This window comes from Salvelinus fontinalis, chromosome 20, assembly GCF_029448725.1.
Source record: "Salvelinus fontinalis isolate EN_2023a chromosome 20, ASM2944872v1, whole genome shotgun sequence".
Classification (NCBI taxonomy): domain Eukaryota; kingdom Metazoa; phylum Chordata; class Actinopteri; order Salmoniformes; family Salmonidae; genus Salvelinus; species Salvelinus fontinalis.
Window position 1 is genome coordinate 11,183,507 of NC_074684.1, and position 24,152 is coordinate 11,207,658.

The window sequence follows — 24,152 nt, forward strand, 5'->3', positions numbered from 1 at the left end:
ACAGATTTCAACCTGTAAACCATGGCATCATTGGAAATCAAAAAATGCTTGGAGCCCAAAATCAGATTGAGGGCATTGATGTATATCATAAGGTGAATGCACCAATTTGTAAGTCGCTCTGGATAAGAGCGTCTGCTAAATGACTTAAATGTAAATGTAATGTATGTGAGAGATTAAGAGTTGATTACCTATTTCAACCACACAGAGAGAGGTACTTCTTCAAATGTTGTCTAGCCAGACGGCCTTCATAGAAAGCAGGTGGATGGACCATCCCAGCCAAAAGAGATTATAAGGATTCAACTTCAATTCTCTGGTGCTGGGATTAAGTCTCCAGTAAGGAAAATGCTCTGCTATTAAGATTATTACTGTAGGAACATTTGGCTTCAGGAGACAATTGAGTTGACGTTCTTCTGCTCGGAAGGGACAAGTCCAGGGCGAGTTTCGCAAAGTACCTACGGAGGTGGTGTAGGAGATGTGAGAAATGTGCGGCTTTACACTACAGTAATATGTGGAACTGAGGGTGTTATATTTTACTTTGAACGTTTCGTAGTGTAAACACCGTTAAAACATCTCTCGACTACACCTTCACCACTGCACCATGGCAACTGCACCGTCCGCAAGGGGTTAGTGCGGTCAGCCCAACGCATCACCGGGGGCACACTGCCTGCCCTCCAGCACATCTACAGCAGCCGGTGTCACAGGAAGGCCAGGAAGATCATCAAGGACCTCAGCCTCCCGAGCAACGGCCTGTTCATCCCGCTATCATCCAGGGGGCGAGGAGGTCAGTACAGGTGCATCAAAGCTGGGACAAAGAGACTGAAAAACAGCTTTTATCTCAAGGCCATCAGACTGTTAAATAGCCATCACTAGCCGGCCTCCACCCAGCGCTGAGCTTAGTCACTGTCGCTAGCCGGTTACTCATCCCTGCACCGTAGCGGCTTCTGCCCTATGTACATATTTATGGAACATTGGTCACTTTAATAATGTTTACATATTGTTTTACCCACTTCATATGTATATACTGTATTATAGTCAAGGCCATCCAATTCAACGATTGCTGTACATATCCTATTCTTTCCACGTATTCTTCAGATATACAGTGCATTCGGAAAGTATTCAGACCCCTTAACTTTTTCCACATTTTGATACGTTACAGCCTTATTCTAAAATGGATTACATTGTTTAATCTTCCTCATCAATCTACACACAATACCCCATAATGACAAAGCAAAAAAAGTTCCGGGAAATTTTTGCAAATGTATAAAAAAAATAATGAAATATCACATTTACATAAGTATACAGACCCTTCACTCAGTACTTTGTTGAAGCACCTTTGGCAGCCTCAAATCTTCTTGGGTATGACGCTACAAGCTTGGCACACCTGTATTTGGGGAGTTTCTCACATTCTTCTCTGCAGATCCTCTCAAGCTCTGTCAAGTTGGATGAGGAGTGTCGCTGCAGAGCTATTTCCAGATCTCTCCAGAGATGTTTGATTGGGTTCAAGTCCGGGCACTGGCTGGGCCACTCACACCTGTGTTGTGTCTTGGCTGTGTGCTTAGGGTCATTGTCCTGTTGGAAGGTGAACCTTCGCCCCAGTCTGAGGTCCTGAGCGCTCCGGAGCAGGTTTTCATCAAGGATCTCTGTACTTTGCTCCGTTCATCTTTCCCTAGATCTTGACTAGCCTCCCAGTCCCTGCCGCTGAAAAACATCCCCACAGCATGATGCTGCATGTAGGGATGGTGCCAGGTTTCCTCCAGACGTGACGCTTGGAATTCAGGCCAAAGAGTTCAATATTGGTTTCATCAGACCAAATAATCTTGTTTCTCATGGTCAGAGTCTTTAGGTGCCTTTTGGCAAACTCTAAGCGGGCTGTCATGTTCCTTTTACTGAGGAGTGGCTTCCGTCTGGTCACTCTACCATAAAGGCCTGATTGGTGGAATCCTGCAGAGATGGTTGACCTTCTGGAAGGTTCTCCCTTCTCCACAGAGGAACCATCGGGTTCTTGGTTACCTCCCTGACCAAGGCCCTTCTCCCTCGATTCCTCAGTTTGGCTGAGTCTTGGTGGTTCAACAATTCTTCCATTTAAGAATGACGGAGACCACTGTGTTCTTGGGGACCTTCACTGCTGCAGAAATGATTTGGTACTCTTCTCCAAATCTGTGCCTCGACACAATTCTCTCTCTGAGCTCTATGGACAATTCCTTTGACCTCATGGCTTGGTTTTTGCTCTGCCATGCACTGTCAACTGTGGGACCATATATAGACAGGTGTGTGCCTTTCCAAATCATGTCCAATCAATTGAATTAAACAGTTGGACTCCAATCAAGTTGTAGAAACACCTCAAAGATAATCAATGGAAACAGGATGCACCTGAGCTCAATTTCGAGCCTCATAGCTAAGGGTCTGAATACTTATGTAAATAAGGTATTTCAGTTTTAGAATTTTTATACATTTGCAAACATTTCTAAAAACCTTTTTATGCTTTGTCAGATTCCAGATTTTTATTTAATCCATTTTAGAATAAGGCTGTAACGTAACAAAATGTGGAAAACGTTGAGGGGTCTGAATACACTTGACTATATTTTCTATCCACATGCTGTCCATAATGTCCATCACATACATTATATACTGTACATATATACAAGCTCCGGACTCTGCTCATCCTAATATTTATATTTATTAAATCCATTTACTTTTAGATGTGTGTATTGTTAGATATTACTGCACTGTTGGAGCTAGGAACACAAAGCATTTCACTATACCCGCAATAACATATGCTATACATGTGTATGCGACCAATTCGATTTGATTTTGCACAGTAGCGCCCCCCTGTGGTACACTGGATAAGGACATCCTGTTTTTCTGACTAACAATAAATTATTATTAATGCAATAAATTAATTACTGTAGCAGTCAAATAGTGATGACAATATCCCCAAAAGCTATTCAAAACTTAAATGCTCTCCCAGGTCGGCTTTATTAAGCATAAAACAGACTGAAACAGGGAGGGACTACCAAAATGTATTCGATTAGAGCTGCTTATTTTGGTTTTCCATTGAAAAACATTTTGCCACAGCTTACCCAAATGAATGCAACTTCTGTGTGCCTGGCCAATAGTCGTGACTCATGACACAGCAGTCTGAGTCAGAGTTAAGCCACACTTAAGTCAGACTTAAACTGAGGGTCAGTGCCATGTTAACATCCAAGGAGGAAAAGACAAGTAGGATCAATATGAGATTGTGGCCTTGGAGCAGCAGTGACGTTGCATCAAAGTCACGACCGGCCCTTCTTGCTGATACATCTACTTTAGGCATCAGGAAATATATATTTTGTCGATACAACACACTTGACAATTCCTGTTGTGACCATGAATGTTAAACATATTAGCCACAACGTAATACTGATGTGTATATCAGAATATACCTACTAGTACTAAATGAGTCAATTATAAATGACATCTGGTACTTAATAAGAACTGAGTCATAGATTAAATACAGTATATGTGACCAAATTGCAACTATGGTAATGGTACTAAATGAGTAAATCGTAAAATACATCTATGGTACAAAAGCAGAAGAAAAGTAGTTCATTTACATTTTGTAAATACAGTACCACAAACACAAGTCCTATTACACCACATACAATGAATTAAATGATTTTCAATTTATATCCCAGTCATCTGTGTCTGTTTTGCCCTGCATGAGAGTAGGTGACTCAAAAGCAATGTTGGCATTTATAAAAGGCCTTCATTTTTTTTTTTACCTTGTCCTCATGCATTATATTTTAGTTGCATCGTAACAGTTACATCAACGTTAAGTAATGTATTCTCCAGACAGATCAGAGACGGTTTTCCTCAGATCCATAGATGCACACCAAGCCGCCTTGATATACAATTTATCAAGATACAGACAGATGTATTGCATAAGCAATATTTTCCAGATGATTAGAGAATAGTTTTTATTGGTTTGGAGAGTGGTTTGACAGAGTTATGACTGTGGATTGAACATGTGGGCAGTAAAGCTTATGATCCCAAAACAATGATCCCAGTTCTTTTAAGCTTAATCTTTCTACTGAACAATCACTGGTGACTGAGAAATTTCACTGATCTAAAATATTCCTAACAATCCTGACCATAAGTTATTGCCTACATTATCTGTAAGCACATTCAAATGTTTTGTATTGTCTACGCAAAAATTATAAGTAACGACGTCATTTGTGATGGACGGTGGATCAGATTTGACTGCTGTTTGAGCACCCTCTACTGTTGGGAAATCGAGCAAACAAAAGTAACGTCCTATACCTCTGTCCAGGGACATACGAGACACTATCACAATGAAAACAGAACATCAGATGGGTCCCATTTCATTTATTGGGTCAAGAAGGAATGTTAAGGTCATTGGTCTTCTTCTCATTCAAGACAGTACAAGAAATCTCATTTACACTAAGAACAGTACTTGAAGCTCTGTAGTATAAGGCAATGTTAAACTCTACATTTCAAGGAACAATAAAGAGATGTCAGTACAGGGTTTAACGCCACGATCAGGCTATAAAATAAAAAGTAGTAAAACACTATTCTTGGACAATTCATTTAGATTCTAACCCATCTTTTGCTACAGGAGTCATATAGCAACAGAAAACATGCAGTCAGGACAAGAGCCCTCTTTGGATTCCACTCCTGCCACAGAATAAGCTTCATTCTAATAAGAGTACTCTGAAGACAGAGGTAAGACTACCCTCTCACTTTCTATGAGACGTTCAGCAAAAAGGAGGGACATACTGCCCCAGCATATCAATTAAAGGAACACTCCACCCCAAAACTGTCTTTCAGTATTTGTTTCATTGGTCCATTGTTGAGTCTCAAAATGTTTTGCTTGTCAGCAATCAAGTTCAAGATATGCAACTATCAAAATACATCAGTCCTGTATCCTGTTGCTGCATCATATATATATATATATATATATGACACAAAAAGCATCATTCAGGGATGATTCCTGTATTTTGAAAGTTTGATATCTTGAAAACATGATTGCTGACAAGCAAAAACATTCAAACTATGTCAATGGACTAATGAAAAAATTACCAAAAGATAAGAGTTTAAAGGAAAACGCCATCCCAAAACTGTCTGCACTGTGTAGAATAAAAATATTAGCACTGGGCATCAAAACAGCATTTAGCTAGACCTTCAACAACTACACCTTCATCTTAACCAACCCTCATCACTAACCAACTGATCCATCTCATCTCCACCAGTCTCCTCATCACTAACCAACTCCCCGGTATCATCTATACAGTGTTAATCAGAAACTTCATCACACCAACGTCGTCCCCAGGATCAATTTGCTACCGCATAGAGCCGGCTGGGTGGACGTGATTACCATCACACGCCAACATTCAGTCAACATTAAATACCTTCCTTATGACCTCACCTAGAAGAACCCTGGTCTACATACATGAACCCACCATTCCAACTGCTACACACAACTCTTTTTTGACATGGAACCAGCATTTGAAGGACATGCATACATGTAGATATGGCACAAGAGACAAAAACAGATGACATACGTGACAAGACAGTGAAAATTCAGGGGATCAATTAAATGAAAACACGATTAGACAAAGACAAGAAACGAGAGCAAGGATCAAATAGGAACATATTAACTTCAATTTGGAATAGTGACTAATCAATGGTTTTGATATAAGCAGGGAAAGAGCACTGGAGGACTTGAGCATTGAAAAACAGTGAAAGCAAATGAGTGCATATTCCACTTTAGAAAGAGCAAAGAAATCAAGACTATTACACAATCACGCAAAGAAAAAAAATGATTTCACCAGGTGTTCCTTGTTCCCCTGCACCTGCTCTGACAACCATGAAGGCAATAACCTTAAAACAGCCACACTTAAGCATTCAATGCCATTCAAACATTCAATGAATGTGCAATTTGTTAAAAAAAAAAAAAAAAAAAAAAAAATCTGCAAAATGGGTTTGTCACATACTTCGTAAACAACAGGTGTAGACTAACAGTGAAATGCTTACTTACGGCCCTTCACAACAATGCAGAGAAAGAGAAAAAAAATAAGTGGGAAAATAATAACACCAGGAATTCATTTGCAATCCGAGTTGCATCGGTTCGTGCCAATATTCACAAGCTGCTCTTTGTGTGTGCCTATTCAGTCATAAATGATCAATAATTTATGCAATGAGCAACAACAACAAAAAACACCACTGAAATAATACATTCATGGTGGAGACACGTGGGTTCTCAACTTCACTTGTCAGCTGTTCACTGTGTGAATTCATGAATCCATATTTAAAAGATCTAAAACCGCACAAAAAATCTAAAATTCTTGTTATCAGAGAAGAGGCTACTGAAGCAGGGACGACGTGTACACTCAAACAGTGGGAGCATTGTGACACTACATTGCCATCCAGTATAACAACTATCTATCCCATGAAAGGACACCATCATGTAATCCACAGGTCCAGTTCTAGAGGTGAAAGGTCATTCTTTAATCCTGGGGTGTCCATAACTGGGCCGTCCTCCCCACTGCCCATCTGTAAACATTTTGAAGTCCTTCTGACACAAGTGACAGTTGCTTGTCCACAGTCTAAGTCCTAATAGCAAGCGCAATAACCCAGTACTAGACAGGATTCTTCAGAGGAATTGCAGCGTGACCACTGGGTATCAACTCAGTCCAACATTAGTCCATTAGTTTCAACTCAGTCAAAGATTAGTATAAATGTTATTACATAGAATTAACAAGAAAATTAGGGCCAACGACTCCAGGAGCAGTTCCACAGGAAGATATGCCTCTAGTTTGAATACTTCAGAGCCAGCTAGAGGAGAAAGAAAATCATAATTTACACATTCTAGATAATTTCCTATGAAATAAAAACTTTTTTTTTTCTCACTTCGATGGGCCTCTTGGGAGGGCATTCTAGGGCCTGATATTTGTTGATGAGGTTGACGACTGTAGCTCTGCTGGCTTTCTCAGTAGGTAAACGTTCTGAACAAAGTCAACGTACACAGCAGGATAGCCGTAGTGTGGAATGATGCACACTTCATAATAAAAGTGGGACCAAAGTGGACCAAACTCAGGGGGTGAAGTCAAACTTTTACCCACATGCTGAATCTGTGTGTGTTAGTGTGTGCGTGTAAACTATTTACATTCAACAATGCTATATCACACCTTGTGAGCAGTGTCTGCAAACTGCTGGGCTTTGTGCATTAGGTCTACCGTCTTGTCCTCGGCCCGGCCCAGTCTCTCCCCACGCTCATGCAGGGCCTGGCTGGCCCTCTGGACTACACTACCCATACTGCCCCCTGGAGGGCGCTGCCCACTGGGACCTGCTCTAGGACCTGCTGCACAACACAGGGACAGAGAGTAGTGCATCAGAGATGGGATACTAAGAAGAATGCAAACAAATCCTGTTCATTGATAATTAACAATTATAAAACAGCCTAGGCACGAGTTCAGTATGTTCATGGGTGAAAGTGTCAAAGAGAAGGAGTGCTGATCTAGGAACTGTCCATATAATAATATTCATTATGATCCAAAAGGCACTCCTAAACTGAGACGCTTTGTGGATACAAGCCTGGACTGGTCAGCTTAGGACAAAGACTCCGCAACATTTGCTGTTGCTCTGTGTCTCTAGGCCCTGCTACCGCCTGGCACCTCTCCCAGTGCTACACATGACAACCCCCCTGTCAGCGGGTTCAATGGGGAGCCGCGTTCCTTCTCAGTCTCCCTGCCACGGAGACTCAAGGCCAGCCTTTGTTTTTTAGCAGGAGGTTTGGACACAAAGTCACCACTCATCTAGGCACAACCTCATAGAAGAGCCATTCTCTACTGCAGTGGAGAGGTGTAACAGAAGACAATAGACCAAACCCATCCATCTCTTGAGAGAGGATTAGGAATCCATGAGAATAGAACAGATACAGCCACAGGCCTACTAAGGTCATCACCACACGCCTTTTGTCATCTCTGCAAAGATTGTGTTGCTACTCAGTGAGTATTAGGGGTAATTTGGCCTTTTTTTGGCTCACTTACCTCCAGCCTGAGAACGGCTTTGGTTTGAAACCATCACCTTCTTCATGCGGTTGAAAAACACCTTGCAACGGTACAGGACCAGATTCATTTTGCAGGCATCTGTTAAAAGGACAACAAAGACTCAAATAGTGGAATCTGATAATAGCCGTATTATAACCATGATCAAAATAGGCAAATAGAAACTACAGAATCAAACATGAAATTGGAGTCCCTGCCATATTAAATGAGACGAGAAGACAAGCCACTCCTAGGGTTGACCCAGTGGTCCCAGAACAATTCACACTCACATATGACCCAAATTCACTCCCTAACCCTTCCCCTATCACTCTGATTTGAAAACATGGAAGGGTTAGGACTAAGGAGAAGGGAGGGAATTGGGACCGACTGTTGATAGACTCTGCTAATCCTTCCGCACTCCCTTACCTCCCGTGAGTTTGGACTGACAGTTGACAAACTCAGTATGACGGGGCCTGGGACCCACGGTGCTCTTCCGTCTAGCCTGGGCCCCTGGTCCTCCTATCTGGCCCACTTGGGCCCCTGGGCTACCCTGGCCCCCTTGGGCCCCTGGGCTACCCTGGCCCCCTTGACCTCTTTGGCCCTTCTGCTGGTCTCCAGCTGGGCTACCAGGGACCCCCTCCTTGCCTTCCCAATAGGTCTGACAGGCGTGGTACATTATCTGGATGAAGATGCACTTCTCTGGCGCTGAGCTGGCCACCCATTGGTCAAAGGCGTTGTCGAACACCAGGTCAAACTCTGGGCAGTCCTGTGGGAGACACAGGAGGGATACAATATAGGTCACAGGACAGTAGGGGGAATAGTGGTCTAAACATCCCAGCCAATAGGCATGTATACTGGTGGTGATGTCACCTTGTTGGGGTTGATGCCGTTGACCTGGCGAAGCTGCTCCACGGCCCACTGTGACCTTCTGGTGAAGGGGGCGGAGCCTCCAAACCGCTTGACTTTGGTGATGAGGAGCTGAGCTGGCCTCTTATTGGTCACTGGGGGATTGGGAGGGGTCAAGGGTTTACAAATATGCCAATACTGAAAGGTAAGCAAGCACACTTCACAACATCCACAATAGAGGAAGAAAATGTAAATGTACTCCCTACTAGAATGAAGATAGAAGATTAAAAGACACTTGATAAGACTGGCTATCCAGTGAACAAATTAACCCAACACAGAAGGCATTAGCGATCAGTCACCATCACAGATCAACAAACAGACCGCCAATGCCTATTCTTCTTCAGTGGTTTCTCTTGTTCACACGATAAGAGGGTTTTGTAACGGGGGGAGATTGGCAGTGCCAGCTGAGACACCCAGCCAGCCATCACCCACCCATCAGCGGTGTTTGGGTAGGGCCAGTGAATGACCGTGGCTCTGGGTGACTTCATCACAGTAACAATAGCGACTATGAAGACGGGTGACACTGAACACAGCTAAATATATGTGAAGGATCCTTCCTGCTCAATTTTAGGATCCATGTCCTCTGACAGTGTCAGATACAAAGATCTTAGATTACCAGCAGCACAATGTCGTTATTGCAACACGATGAATACCTCTGCATCCTTCTGTTCAGACAATGCCACTGAGACAGTTAAAACACAGATTTTCAATAACCTACTGAACAAGCGAGTTGTACATAGCAGGACTACAGAGTAGCAACAGGACAGTGAACTGTAAAAGTCACACTGATCTATCAACCTGTCATCTCAGTATACCTGGGCCCGTATTCACGTCGAGTCTCAATGTAGGAATGCTCGTCTGGATCAGGTCTCTCCCCTCTTATTCATTATGATTTAAAGCTGCAATATGTAACTTTTTGGGCTACCTGACCAAAATCACATAGAAAGGTGAGTTATAGATCTGTCATTCTTATTGAAAGCCAGTCTAAGAAGCTGTAGATCTGTTCTATGCTTCAAGTTCTTAAGTTTCATTTGAAACTTTTACTAATTGGCTTTGTACACCAGTTTAAAAACAGCAGAAAATAATATATTTTTGGCTATGGAAAATATATTTCACAGCAGTTTAGATGGTAGCGATTCTCTACACTTGTTTGTTGTCAAATAAACTGATTTATATGACAATTTCTGCATAGTGCAAAAAGGCAAAACTGATCCTAGATCACCACCTACTCTGAGACACTTTTTTACAACAACAAAAAATGTTGATTGCAGATGTAGTCATGAGGTTGGATGCATAAAAATAAAAGAAATAGGTGTTACCTGACAAACAGATGTATGTCATGTATTCTCCCTTGCCTCCAGTGGGCAGAAAGGGGATCCTTTTCCTCTTTCTCCTCTTCACCTCCACAGCCACTAGCATCCTCTCATCCCGGGGAGCAAATACCTCCCTGTTGATAGCTGACTGGATATTCATGGTGGAACTGGGTGTAGGATATTTGATGAGTGATCTATGAAGATAGTAGACAGTGAGACTGATGATTAGATTAGTTTATTAGTCACATGCACAGGGTCACAGATGTAATTGTAGGGTACATTGAAATTCTTATGCCCCCGAGCTCCAACAGTGCAGGTCAAAAAAAGAGAAGTGAATAAAAATCATTTTAAAAAAATAAGTGAGATATATATATATATATACACACACAAGTGTAGCAATGATAAAGGTCCATTGGTGGGTGGTGGCAGGGTAAGTGTCCGTTGGGGGTGGGGGGTGGAATGTCCATAGGGAGAGTAGCAGGGGAGTAAGTGAGAAGTGAAAGAAACATTAATATATACATATTCATTAATGTAATCTTGATTTCCTGTGTGTCATATATAGACCATCATTAAACATCAAGGAACCTTAGAGGGTTATTTCTAACTAGTAAAGTGGTGAACGTTACACCTCTAAAAGTGGCAGATCATTTAAATCAGTTGTGGATCTAACTTACTTAACCGGAGTCAATTAAATGAATCGTCGCAAAATGATTTGCAAATAAAATTCTCCATGGTGGCCTTCAGAACAACTTACAAGAGAGCAGAAATAATCGTTTACAATACCTGTTTTGTTGTTTTACCCCTCACTCCTTCGAGACGCAGAAACAGAGAAGCTGCAGTAATGCTCACCAAACTATTCCAACGCCTTATAACGGTGTTGTTTTGTCACACAACAACAGCATGCCTTGCGGAGAAGGCGAATCTGTCTGAGACGCCATCCCATTTGAGCAAGTTAGAAGTCACGTGGGAAATTGTACTGTTGAGTTGAATCTCATTACAATACATTTTAATAAATACAAATATTATTTTGTTTTAACATAATTATCTTTATTATTTGCAGGTTGCAAATATCTGGAACATATTGATTAAAAAAATGTATGTACTCTTTCAGTACTGTAAAAACTTCCCTGGACATGAAACTACTTTCAACGCGTAAATATTGGGATTGGTCCACGAAATGAGAGCCTTTTGCATCCCTTTAATATTTTAAGTAGAAATTGTGCACAAATATTTGATTTTAAAAGCCTGTTATATTACATGGAGTGACCACATGGAAAATTCAATAAATCCAATTTTTTTATATGAATAAAGACTAACGTGAATAGACTCTGTGCATCCTCCAAAATGTCTCCGAAGTTTTCAGCATCCATTACAAAGCTCTAGTTATTTTGTTGTTTTGACAAAGTAATTTCTGAAGATCATTATGTATTTCATGTGATTAGTGATTCATTTTAAGGTAAAAATAAAATAAAAAATTAACTGTCCCTCATTTTAAGGTCAACCCTGTCATGTGACCTGAACTCGTTTTAATATGGTGAAACTACTCCTTTAAAAAAAAGATCTGAAGACACATTGAACATCTAATAGTCAAATCATAGTGAGCTGGTTCTATTCTTTTTTCCCATTTTCTGGTGTTTTGTGGTAGAAAACTTAAAAGGGGCGAACATAACACGTCAACCCTGTTACCCATAGACAAGCTAGAAATGTTTTCACAATAAATATAAAAATTGTCAAGCTTGCCCCTCCCTGTTGCACACAAGCTTCCATTCCTCGTCACAGGAGATTTATGGCTGATTTAAGATGAAGTCGTCAACACTGTTACGGTCAACCTTGTTATTTTATTTGCCACTTACTGAAGTAATTTTTTATTGAACCTCTTCAGATGGGAAAGCCATCTGTTTTGTGTTAGGTTTGAACATGTGCTCTTTTTGACAGAATGTTAAAATTAGGTGGCGTTACACTACTCAAAAGGCACCTAATTGGTGGAATGACCGATGGGCTGTCTTGTCTTTGTTCATGAGTACATTTGAATAAACTGAGACCACAGACAGCTGTAGAGATACATTTTAATGTATAACAAAAGGTTTACCAAGGTTAAACATTACATCATTAATTTGAACAAAACACAGGTTAAAAAGAGTGAGCAATGAGCATGACAGTGGATTGGGCAGTAAGTGGAAACATGACAGAAAAATAGTGTCCTCTAGTGCAAGGCAAATGGGAGTATAGCTGAATAATAGACTACCCACAACACAATCAATCACAATTCAATGCCCTTAGGGTACAGTACATTTTGCCTCGAATGACAACTCTATGCACAATTAAGAAAAGACATCTATGTCAGTTAAACATTATGGCACATGAATGGGTAAGTTGTATCATAAGGAAGAAGGAGGTATCAGCTTGCTATGTTTGAGTGTAACAGTGACAGTGTGACATGTAAACCAGAATATGCAAAACCAAGGAGGAGCACGAACAAAATTCTCTAAATACTCTTTTCACACTACTGAGCCAAACTTAATCAAGCTGTATTGGACTGGCCTGGTTACGTATACACCATAGTTGCTGGAATGACGGCTAGAAAGGACAAAGTGAAAAGAAAATATCTGTGCCAGCACAGTACAGTTCGGCTCGGCCATATAGTGTGAATCAGGCATTTGTAAGCGCAGATGCAATGGGATGACACAGTAGCATACCTAGGAATCTGACAGTATGACTTAACAAGGGATGCACTCAAACACATCTGAGGAGAACTTAAAAAGCAAACATTCACAAGAAAGTAAAAAGTCATACTCTTAACACATACTGTGTACAAAATACATGACACCAAACATAAAAAAAAAACTTCCTGATGGCAAGCTTGATTGATCATTGATTATGGCAGAGATCCAATTTGAGTGATGTCATTCAGTGTTAGTGTAATACATTTATTTATTTTTTACTTGAAAAAATCATGGAGGAACCCTCCAGGTGGCTTTCAATGAGCCTGCATGCTACACTCCCTCACTACTAGCAAGACAATCTTAAGCAGAGCATATTCATCCCTGTCTATGTACATACTGCATATCATGCTTCGTTTTCATTTTGGCCCGAATAGTTATTGATTTAAATAAAGTGTTAGAGTAATAAGGAGTGTACTCTGCAGACTTCTCCACTGCAACTCTGTTTAGTTCTGTGGATGCACATGAAACGTTTTGAGTCCTTCATGTGTCACACACGTGTTCCTCTTGTTTTACTGATATGTCGTATCTCTGTTTGTTGCCTGACTAGAAAGTGGAGAAAAATGTAAAGCTACCGTATATGTGCAACATGTCAGTGTTAGTATTACAAATGGAGTGCTCTTTTCGATCAGGACAATTCACAATAGAACAAAGCAATTCAGTGGCCTTCCTATGGACCAGCAAAACCGACCGAAACTGCCACTGTTATAAGAGAGAGCTAAACAAAAACTGTATTTGGCAACTTTGCTAAAGTTGTGTATCCAACATTAGTATCTTTCAGCCTAGTCTTGCAGTTAGTCAGTTAGTGTAAACATAATTTGGCGACTCCACGCATCGTCATAGCAGTACAGTTAGTATATAGAGCTGCATTTCATTTTGTCTAAGTATGCTCCATCCAATGTCATCATCATTAATTTGGCTTTAACCCTAGCCAGGTTAAACCGGACTGAACGGATAAAACAATGGTGAGTGCAGTGTTCCGTCTGGCTACTTCAACCCTTCCATAACAATCCACTTTGATCGACCTGACGGGTTGAAATCAAACGATGCAATTGAATGGGTTTCAGTGTGCTTCTCTGAGGCATTCAGACCATGAAAGGATGGATTTGAATGTAACTCTCTCAACAGGCTAAACATCTGAATGAGTGTTGATGCTCAGAGTTGAGAGAGGTTAGGCTTGAGCCATGGCTACAGTTTCAGGAGTCACACAGACCGAGTCCAAGCTGTGTCCGACACCAACACAGTCCAAAGGACAGTCATCATTTACATTCACAGGAAAGAGGAACAGTCTTAATTGGGGTTGGTGGGTGCTTTGGAGGGGAGGCGGTATTCAATAAACCCACAGGGTGGATGAATTGACAGCATTGGGAACATTAGAGGAACAGTCACTATTAGAACCATAGGGTAAAGGGAACGGTCTCTGACGAGATCACCACCAGCTGACCACAGGTTGTGGAGTGGTCTCTGACACACAGATATGTCTCCTCGGTCTGGTTGCAAGATCAAGTGGGTGTGTTTGTGTGTGTGTTGGCTGTGGGTTACGATAACTCTGGGTTATCCTCAGAGAGCTGAGTGGGATACTCCTGTCTATACATGAAAGTGAGAAGAAATAGTGCCACGTCGTGTGAACACCAATAGGCAGTGTGAGAGGTCACCGCCGACCAATAGCGGCTCTCCACCATGCCCTCTCGCAGTTCAAAGTCAATACGCCTCTCCAACTCCACTGTAACACACAGAAAGACAAAGAGTTTCACAACAAACACACACACACACACACACACACACACACAAAACACGCACTTTAAATACTAGCCATAGATACTGAGACAAAGCAGTTACAAAACGCAATAGGGAAACCTCTGTCAAAAGGGCATAGTGCGTAGTACAGTTCACTGCTGGCTTTCGAAAACAATATGAGGGAGTAGGGTCCAATACATTTTTCATATACTTAAAAATAATTACGATGTGCTTGATTTAGCCTGCCTAGCTTGAGTTTGCACTTTTGGTTATGACACCGGTTTGGTTCTTTGGCTGTCCCCCCCATAGGATAACCCTTTGAATAACCTATTTAGGTTCCAGGTAGAACCCTTTCCACAGAGGGTTGTACATGGAACCCAAAATAGTTCTACCTGGAACCAAAAAGAGTTTCCCTATGGGGACAGCCAAAGAATACCTTTTGGAACTGTACTACAGGGCAGAGTTTATAGATTTCTTCTTTCCAATTAGTTTTTCCTGGCCACTGTGCTCTTGCTTCTGCCTTTGGTTGGGTCTAGGGCCGGGTTACTGTAAAAGCACCTTGTGACAACTGCTGATGTAAAACGGGCTTTACAGACACATTTGACTGACTGATTGATTGTGCCTGACAAGCTAAATCAAGCACACCTCAACAATTTAGTATAAAATATTTGCAATGCATAATTGATCCAGGTCTGTGGGGAACACTAAGGTAGATGCTTCGGTTGAATAGATCTGGTATAGGGATACGTACATGTGGTGTTGTCCAGGATAGCCGAGCTGGAACGAGACATGGAGTGCTCTATTTCTCTCGTCTCCTCGACTACCGCTAACTTCTCCACTAACTCCGCAGCCACGCCCTCCTCCCCTGACACGGCACTATCCACCTCCAAGACCCCGCTCTCCGAGTCGGAAGGCTCCTCCTCCACGCCGCCCACGTGACCACTTGAGCGCGAGAAGCGGGAGAAGAAGATCCCGCCGATGCCTTTGCCGAGACTTGCCGCGCCTGCCGAGATGGAGAGCACACAGCGAAACTCAAAGACAGACAAGCACACATGCACACACTCACGATCACATGGCACAGCACAGGACAACACATAAGCCTACTAACTTCTCACAGATATAGGCAGGAAAACAAGGTACCCTTTATACTGTACCCTTCACACCCATTGATTTACATAATAATTGCATTAGACTTGGTCCTATACTGTAAAGAGTTCGGTAAAAAATGATATCTAATCATGAATTAAGCTAGGCAAACTACTTCTGTTTCAGCGAGCTAAAATTAGGTATTTCCATAGAATAAAAAAATTATTACACACACACATATATATATCTTCATGCGTGGGTCTGTCCTTGACTAAAGCCTAAAAGCCCACTCTCTCTACTATAAAATAACAGAATAAGCCAATTTCAGGAAATACCAAAGTAAAAAACACCAACAAGATAAACAAAGAGCAAAGTCTAAAAAGCAAGGAGATAAAAATGAAGAATCCATCACTGAAAGTCCCTATGTCTCTCCCTTCCTCCCTCCCTCCCCCCCGTCTCTCATTCTCTCTCTCACCCATAATGCTGGCTTTCCCCAGGTTCGTAATGGACTCTCCGTAGTGTCTTCGGGCCTGAGGGGGGGAGGTACAGGGGCTAGGGAGGCTCTCCGTGTCCGAGACGGATGCACTTTCCTTCAGTGCAGGGTTGAGAAGCGTGGGACGGATCTGGTCGTACGGAGTCGGACTACTTGTGTTATACCTGTAGATCCCGGTCACAATACAATACATGTCATTCACAAACACTGATTCGTACAAAACTGCTCCAAGGGTGCTGCTCTGCTGCCGATTCTGTGCTGTCCCAATATATGTGTGTGTGTGTGTACTGACTGTGATCTATTCTATTCAAAATAATATACTAAATCCACTACTCACCAGTGTATTTGGACAGGTGAAATGTTACTGTAGTTCTTTAAGATTAGGGGCTCCAATCGGTACGCCTGAAAATACAGCCATAGGCATCATTAAGCACTTCCATCATGCCATCAGCAATCTCGGAACCGGAACCCAAAACCAAATCTTACGTACACTATCTAGCCAGCCACTTGATTTGACTCTGGAAGCACAAACGGAAACAGCAGGTATGTTTCTACCCTTACCACAGCCCATCCTGAGCCCCTTTCCCTTCCAATCCTTTACGGATCTGCGACAGTATACCATCAGTGACTGACTGCATGACTGAATGACTCTACTGTCTGGTTCAGCTGGTTGGCTCACCACAGGGTCGGTAGGATGAAAGACGTTGAAGAGACGTTGGCAGATGGATTTGGGTAAGATGTGATCCTGGGTCACGTTGTTCCCCGGTCGGATCCCTCGCAACGCCAAGAACACGGCCAGGGGAGAACCCATGCAAAAGAAGTTCTCCACCTATAACAAAACAAAAGGCACAGAGAAAATCAAGAGGGGAACCGCGGTTAAATCCATGGCTCAATCTAGCTGTCATAACAATTAGAAGGAATGAAATATGGAATTTGTCACCTTAAATTTCAAGGCTGAAGAAGAACCTTCAGATGATGGGGATTGCAAACCAGCAAACTGATTTTCCAAATCCCGTAACCTTTAGACATGAATGCAACACCAATATTATCACACAACTGTAAATGAAACATAAACATTCAACACTGGGGACAAATGACGGTGGGATCTGGGTCGTATTCAATAGGAAACACCATAGCAAAAAAAAATCCTACAGAAAATGAGTTGGAAAGTTTAAGTAATCCGTCCCTGTTTGAGTCAGTTTTTCCCCTGTTTGGTGCCTAATGAATTTGACACTGGCCAGGGCCGTGAACAGACGTTTCAGGGAGGTACTTTCATAATTCATACACTACATGACTAAAAGTATGTGGACACCTGCTCGTCGAACATCTTATTCCAAAGTCATGGGCATTAATATGGAGTTGGTCTCCCTTTGCTGCTATAACAGCCTCCACTCTTCTGGGAAGGCTTTACACTAGATGTTGGAACATTGCTGTGGGGACTTGCTTCCATTCAGCCGCAAGCGCATTAGTGAGGTCGGGCATGTCTCGCAGTCAGTGTTCCAATTCATCCCAAAGTTCTCCCACACCGATCTCAACAAACCATTTCTGTATGGACCTCACTTTGTGCACGGTGGCATTGTCATGCTGAAAGAGGAAAAGGCCTTCCCCAAACTGTTGCCACAAAGTTGGAAGCACAGAATTGTCTAGAATGTCATTGTATGCTGTAGCGTTAAGATTTCCCTTCACTGGAACTAAAGGGCCAAGCCCAAAATATGAAAAACAACCCCAGATTATTATTCCTCCTCCACCAAACTTTGGCATTGCGCATGGTGATCTTAGGCTTGTGTGCGACTGCTCGGCCATGGAAATCTATTTCATGAAGCTCCCGACGAACAGTTCTTGGTTCTGACGTTGCTTCCAGAGGCAGTTTGGAACTCAGTAGTGAGTGTTGCAACCAAGAACAGATGTTTTTTTAACGCGCTACGCACTTCAACACTCGGTGGTCCCGTTCTGTGAGCTTGTGTGGCGTACCACTTCGCGGCTGAGCCGTTGCTGCTCCTAGACTTCACAATAACAGCACTTACAGTTGACAGATGCAGCTCTAGCAGGGCAGAAATTTGACAAACTGACTTGTTGGAAAGGTGGCATTCTGTGTAGGTGCCACGTTGAAAGTCACTGAGCTCTTCAGTAAGGCCATTCTACTGCCAAAGTATGTCTATAGAGATTGCATGGCTGTGTGCTCGATTTGATACACCTGTCAGCAACGGGTGTGGCTGAAATAGCCTAATCCACTAATTTGAATGGGTGTCCACATTCTTTTTTTTATATATCGTGTATCTCGGCAAAGGCCTTTTTATTTCTGCAACAACACACTCTCTCATCATCACAAATTGGAAGCAAGCTAGTTACATTCCCTCTTAAAGACATGAATGCCATCGGAAAAATCGGGTGATCATTGATGTTGATGATTGATGTAAATCTACAAGTTAGCTAGCTCAATTTCTTTTACTGATTGTGATTTACCTCTATATGTCTTTCTGCCTCTATCTGCTGCGGGTATCAGCCAACCAGACCAAATATTGATGATGATTTAGGCTAAATCAAGTGTTAATACAATTTTATGCTGCTGTTCATTTTTTTTTACAAAGACAACAAACGTGTTAACAACACCATAGAGCACAACAGTATGAGTCATAATACCCATAAAACCCAGCGGTCAACAGAGAAATGGGTCCAATCGTTTTCCCACCATACATTTTTCCCATAGGGGATTTTGGAAACACAAAATAAGGGTCTGTGTTTCGTGTAGGCTTACTATGGCGTGACGTTTTAATAAGCGTGTAAATCTGTCTCGGACAACGTGGCGTTTATCAATATTTTTGCTTGTATTTACACCCAACAAATAAAATGCTAATTAGCAGCTAATGTGGCTATCAAAAAGAGCGAAAAATGCCATGATGATCTGGACAAGACTGCTGAATCGAGGCAAAGGTAAGAATCTCTAGATTAACTATCTAATGTTAGCTAAATGTAGTAATGAATAAATTGTCAAAATTCCTTTACATTTACACGTTAGCAAAGGTGCCAGCTAAAGATGACGTGCTTGCAGGGATTTGTAGTCTTGCATAATGTCTACTTTGATGCTAATTAGCATTTTCGAATCTGAGAGTAAATAGAGACAAATATATTGATAAAAGTCACCTTGTCCGAGAGATTTACAAGGTTATCAAAACGTCACGCCAGGGTAACCCTAAACTAAACACAGCCCTTATTTTAAGTGTATCTAAAATCCCCTATGGGAAAAATGAATGGTGGAAAAACGATAGGAACCATTCGTGTTTGACGGTTAGGTTTTATGGGTATTATGACACGTCTGTGGGGCTCTATAAAGAGGAGGGGGTATGGCCTGGGTCCTATCAGGACACACAGGGCACCCTGCGGGTCCTGCCAAAGCACGCCCGGCATCCCGTGTGCAACGAGTCAAGCCTGGGGTGGGGGTGATACTGTTGGCAGTACTGTTGATATATAAACTAGGTAGCTAGCTCAAGCCATGCATGTTTGGATACCGGGAGCATACGAGCTCCGTAAACAGCAGCTCAACAGGCACAACCAACGGACGGGTTGTGGGGTGGCAAACTTTATGACGACTTGCGGGCAGTGGGTTCCAAACAACAATGATGAAACAAAATAATATTTTTTGGGGAGGGGAAATTAGAGCCTGACCCTGGCTATTGAGTGTCTACCTACCTGAGTCGTGTGAGTCTCAGCTCCTCTTGTAGGTGACGTTCCTGATAGCTTGACCAGCACTCTTGCATGTCTTTTGTGTCCGGCGATAGTTCTTCATGACGGAAGCGTACGGGGTCCCAGCCTGTCATGATGTCGAAGGTTATGACACAACCCAAGGAGTGGGACACGATGGACACCTTGCCACTCTCCTCAAACTCGGGGTTCCGCATGCAGAAGAGTGTGTATAGCCGATTCAGCTCCTGAGTTAGACCCCTAGTGATCTACAGACACACGAAGCATGAAGAATTACATTTGTGTATTAGACTGCAACTGCAAATTGGTAGATATTAGAGTTTGAGACTGAGTGTGTGCGTGTATGTGGTAAAATATGCATGGGACATGCAGACAAGTGTGTGTGTGTGTGTGTCTAGACACATGGCATGCGAAAGTGGACACTATCATATGTCTACTGTATGTTTATTTGACTCACAGTGACCAGTGGGCCCCTATAGTTGTCTACTCTACAACCAACAGACATACAGACCAGCGGTGGCTGGTGGCACCAAACATGGGCAGGAGGGGCTCATAGGATTTATGGTCATTTATTTGGAATGTTAATGAATGGGTGGTGCCACTAATTAAGAGAGTCTCACCTCGTCTCTGTACAGAGGGCTGGTGTAGTACATGATGTCCATAGCACTGCTGTTGAGCATGTCTCTGAGTCCTCGAACTTTGTCTGGAGTGATGGAGTCCACGGTGTCTGCAACCATCACACAACCACACACACACACACACACACCAAGTCACCTACAAATACATTTCAGTCCCTCCGGTATGTCAAACAGTGGGACTACAAGCAAAATGACCTATCTATTCACACTATTAGCTGATGTTACTACTTAAAGGGATATTTTATTTCACCTTTATGTATACAGGTTTGTCTCATTGCAAGAGAGACAAGACAAGAAAAAGACATACATACACATACATATCCATTGTCTATGAGCAGGTGCCGGAGCAAACGATAAAAACCGGACTCTCCACCCTGCCATCTATGCTACCATGAGGTTTATTGGCGACAACGTTTCTCGACCACTCAGGTCTTCAATAGGTCACAAAGTAGGTGTGGCCAAACTGGCCAGACATACCTCCATCCAGGCACAGTTTGGACCTCCACTCCACAGGAAGGAACTCCACATGCTCTGTGGAACGATCGGAGAAATGCTTCTCCTCCATCTTCCTAGCAGCGTCCCTCATCCTGTAGACGAGTAAAAGCACAGAAGCAGATGCGCATAAACAAACGTTACACTACCAAGAATGTTTGGTCATATTTTCTTGGAATAGCCTCTTCATGAAGCTTTATGAGCGCATTATTATTGCACAACATAGCTGTGAATAAGTGATCATAAACAATAGTGCCGTGACAGCTTTAGATTGAATCTTCCAGGTCCAATCGTTGGTATCCATTCTCCCACTCTGCTCACTTTCCCTACAATAATACTAGATTATAAACATATGAGATCGTATAAAACTCTATGGCAGGTTCTGACAGGGTTTAATACAGTATTATAACAGAGTTCATTGTTCCTGTAACTCACATGCTTGTGTTCCTGATGATGCGGCCCTCATCCATCTTCTGGCCAATCCCATGCACCACAAAGACAATGTGTGTTGTTTCGGGTGGTGTGTCTTCGGGCGCTGCCTCCTCCACATAGCCCCGATGGAGACGCGTTCCACTACTGCCAGCTGAGGAGGACACAGGGGAATTATACCAGTTATTATACAGGACACTGTAAATGTAGTTTTATACAGTACAGAAACACAGTATTTGAGCTAGTTCTTTCTGTCAAAATGTATGTTTTTAGTCAGGATCATTATGAGATGAAAAAAAATACATTATAAGGGTGTCATGCATACTTATGACAAGGCTTATAATGCATTATAACCATAGGTGCACAATCGTACCTGCAGGTTTTAAGTTAGGTGTCATACACCATGTTGTAGGCAGTGAAACACAGGGGATTCTTTTTTCACCTCAGTGGGGATACAAACCTTTGGAGAAGCCCAGTCTCTGGGTGACAGTGCGTGCGATCTTGGAGGTGGTGGCATCACTGTAGAGATACACCTCGTCCACACTTTGCCAGTCCACATGGCTTCGGCTTAGTTTCAAACTGTGGATTGCTGTAAGAATCAAGAGGAAAATTAATTAACATAGACCTAATAACTTCATTCCGTTAATGTGAATTAAGTCTCCAGTGACTTTTGTAGAAATCCCACTTCCATACACCACTTGCATGCACTCAATCAAGGGTCGTGTTCCGTAGGTACTAAACAGAAGAAAATTGTCCAGAACGGATATGAAATTGTCCAATAAGAATCGCTTGTTTTTGTTTTCTGCGGTAGCCATGTGCGATGTTCTAGCCATGTTATTTTCTTTCCTTATTCAAAGTGTTTGTTTTTGGGCCCAGAACCAGTGTGTTGTTCATCTATATCATTCACATAGACTGTGACACATACACCCTTCATCAACACTGTCACGCCAGACGCCCCACATGGCACGCCCCCGTCCCACTTGCCATTGAGTCCATCCACTTTACCGTCCTTGCTGTCCACTGTGGTGGTCACCACTTCAGTGGCAGTCTCGTAGATCTCCCTCATCTGGTGGCCACGAAAACGGGCCAGGTGCTCCAGCTCGATGAGGTCACTCTCGTCCTCCTCCAGAGGAAGCCACGTGCCGTCGATGAACCACTGGCCCCTCATCACAGGAATACGGTCCTGCTCTGTGGACAAAGGGGTTGCGATGTATGGTCATGTCGGTCCAACTGTATTGAATGAGCAGGTACTGAATGAGCAGTAGGCTAACTTTGCTCTATGCTCGGACAGATGTGGGACTGTTGTGACATGCTTATTGAATAGGAATGGTATCAGTGTGATAAAGCCAGGATTAACAAGACAAACCGCACGAGAGAGAGAAACATCTATAGTGATAAGAATAAGCTACTCACGGTTCCAGTAGACGGGGTAACATTCTTTCTCTTTGACATCCACTTCATAGAGACCCCCTCTGACGCAAACAGCCTCAACGTTGACACTTATGGAATCCAGGTCTATGTCATCCGTCACGTATCCTCCCTCCCCTCCACCTTCCCCTGTTACCGGATCCGCTTGAACAGCTCCCCCCTTTGCCACATCCTCCGGTTGGGCCTCGGACCCCGTGGCTGACCCACTGGGGTTCTCTGGTTCGGTGGGACATTTCACCTTGCAGGGGTTTAGTTCACATAATTTGCGATAAATGACTTCAATTTTCAAAGAGTCGTGTCCAACAAATGGCTTCCAGGTTCTCTTGTCCTCTTTGTAGAACCATCGCACTTCCTCGGGTCCCAGCTCGGTGACGACCTCCCCGCGGTGCCTGGAACTGTTGGAGCGGTTCCGCTTCTTTGTAGTCACAATCCCATCACTTTCGGTGTACTTCAGGTCGTTTGTGATGTCCAAATAGCCTGTCCCTGAGTCGGGGAGAGAGTGATAGCCCGAGTAAGTTTCCTCCACTAGGCCCAATATCATGCCGTCTTGAGATAAACGGTGATCGCCTAGCAGCAACGGAGGCAAGTGCATTTCCAAGCCGGACTGGACCGAGTCCATCGCCCCGTGTATAGTCTCTCCCATCGGTTCCTCGTAGCAGGACACAAACACATCATTGGCCATATCCCAGTCATTGCTGCTCACGGAATTATTATCCGAGCTCAGTCGACGGGTAGTCGACTTAATGTCCTTAAAATTGCTCATGACTTGACAAAAAAAAATCAACAGTTTGTTCCCTAAAAAACAATATGTCCTACGTTCTCAAACTTATTTATTTCTGCGCCTCTTGTTGACCTTTGATTGACAGTCATCAAAGGTCCAGGACTAACGGTTTCCAAACCTTCTCCTTGATTACTGCAAATGCCACCATCTTTGAGCCGGTTCATCCACTCAGTACCCAGATATAGGCTACCAAATTTGAGACTTTTTGAAATTACTGATAGATATCCTACTACTCAGAGACCCATTTTGTCACTGCCAGTAGGTTTCCCTGTTCACTTATTCTATTCGCATGCCTATCTGCGATTTGCTTATAACATTATTACAATGGTAGGCTACGTGCTCCTCCTCCCAAATGCGCGAAAAGATTGCGCATGAGGGGCAGATG

The 24,152-nt window shown here is 42.8% G+C and overlaps 2 protein-coding genes across 4 annotated transcripts; both read right to left on the reverse strand.

Moving 5' to 3' along the window:
• Positions 1-4,350: 4,350 nt before the first annotated feature.
• stxbp6l (syntaxin binding protein 6 (amisyn), like) lies at positions 4,351-11,215 on the reverse strand. Of its 2 annotated transcripts, none has more exons than XM_055872381.1 (7): positions 11,048-11,215; positions 10,271-10,458; positions 8,916-9,046; positions 8,472-8,811; positions 8,049-8,147; positions 7,188-7,357; positions 4,351-6,834 (listed from the first exon to the last, which is right to left on the reverse strand). In XM_055872381.1, exons 2-7 carry the CDS (start codon positions 10,422-10,424, stop codon positions 6,811-6,813), a joined length of 918 nt encoding a protein of 305 aa, XP_055728356.1. In that variant the 5' UTR covers positions 10,425-10,458; positions 11,048-11,215; the 3' UTR covers positions 4,351-6,810. The 2 variants fall into 2 exon arrangements, with proteins under 2 accessions (XP_055728356.1, XP_055728355.1); XM_055872380.1 differs by having other exon boundaries at positions 7,188-7,360; positions 11,048-11,214.
• Positions 11,216-12,316: 1,101 nt separating this feature from the next.
• LOC129817290 (phospholipase DDHD1-like) lies at positions 12,317-24,145 on the reverse strand. Of its 2 annotated transcripts, none has more exons than XM_055872383.1 (13): positions 22,972-24,145; positions 22,564-22,746; positions 22,019-22,147; positions 21,565-21,712; positions 21,115-21,224; positions 20,620-20,726; positions 19,988-20,247; positions 17,241-17,319; positions 16,980-17,129; positions 16,638-16,702; positions 16,283-16,464; positions 15,473-15,724; positions 12,317-14,707 (listed from the first exon to the last, which is right to left on the reverse strand). In XM_055872383.1, exons 1-13 carry the CDS (start codon positions 23,747-23,749, stop codon positions 14,523-14,525), a joined length of 2,628 nt encoding a protein of 875 aa, XP_055728358.1. In that variant the 5' UTR covers positions 23,750-24,145; the 3' UTR covers positions 12,317-14,522. The 2 variants fall into 2 exon arrangements, with proteins under 2 accessions (XP_055728358.1, XP_055728357.1); XM_055872382.1 differs by having other exon boundaries at positions 22,543-22,746.
• Positions 24,146-24,152: the final 7 nt, after the last annotated feature.

Excerpts from the sequence above, each read along its gene's own strand:
- LOC129817290 (XM_055872382.1), bottom strand. The coding sequence starts at position 23,749 with ATGAGCAATTTTAAGGACATTAAGTCGACTACCCGTCGACTGAGCTCG. Across the intron at positions 20,248-20,619 it reads GCCCTCTGTACAGAGACGAG|ATCACTAGGGGTCTAACTCA; the intron begins GTGAGACTCTCT and ends GTGTGTCTGTAG. Across the intron at positions 15,725-16,282 it reads GGGGAAAGCCAGCATTATGG|GCGCGGCAAGTCTCGGCAAA; the intron begins GTGAGAGAGAGA and ends CCATCTCGGCAG.
- stxbp6l (XM_055872380.1), bottom strand. The coding sequence starts at position 10,424 with ATGAATATCCAGTCAGCTATCAACAGGGAGGTATTTGCTCCCCGGGAT. Across the intron at positions 9,047-10,270 it reads GACATACATCTGTTTGTCAG|TGACCAATAAGAGGCCAGCT; the intron begins GTAACACCTATT and ends CCAATCCCCCAG. Across the intron at positions 8,148-8,471 it reads TCAGTCCAAACTCACGGGAG|ATGCCTGCAAAATGAATCTG; the intron begins GTAAGGGAGTGC and ends TCCTTTTAACAG.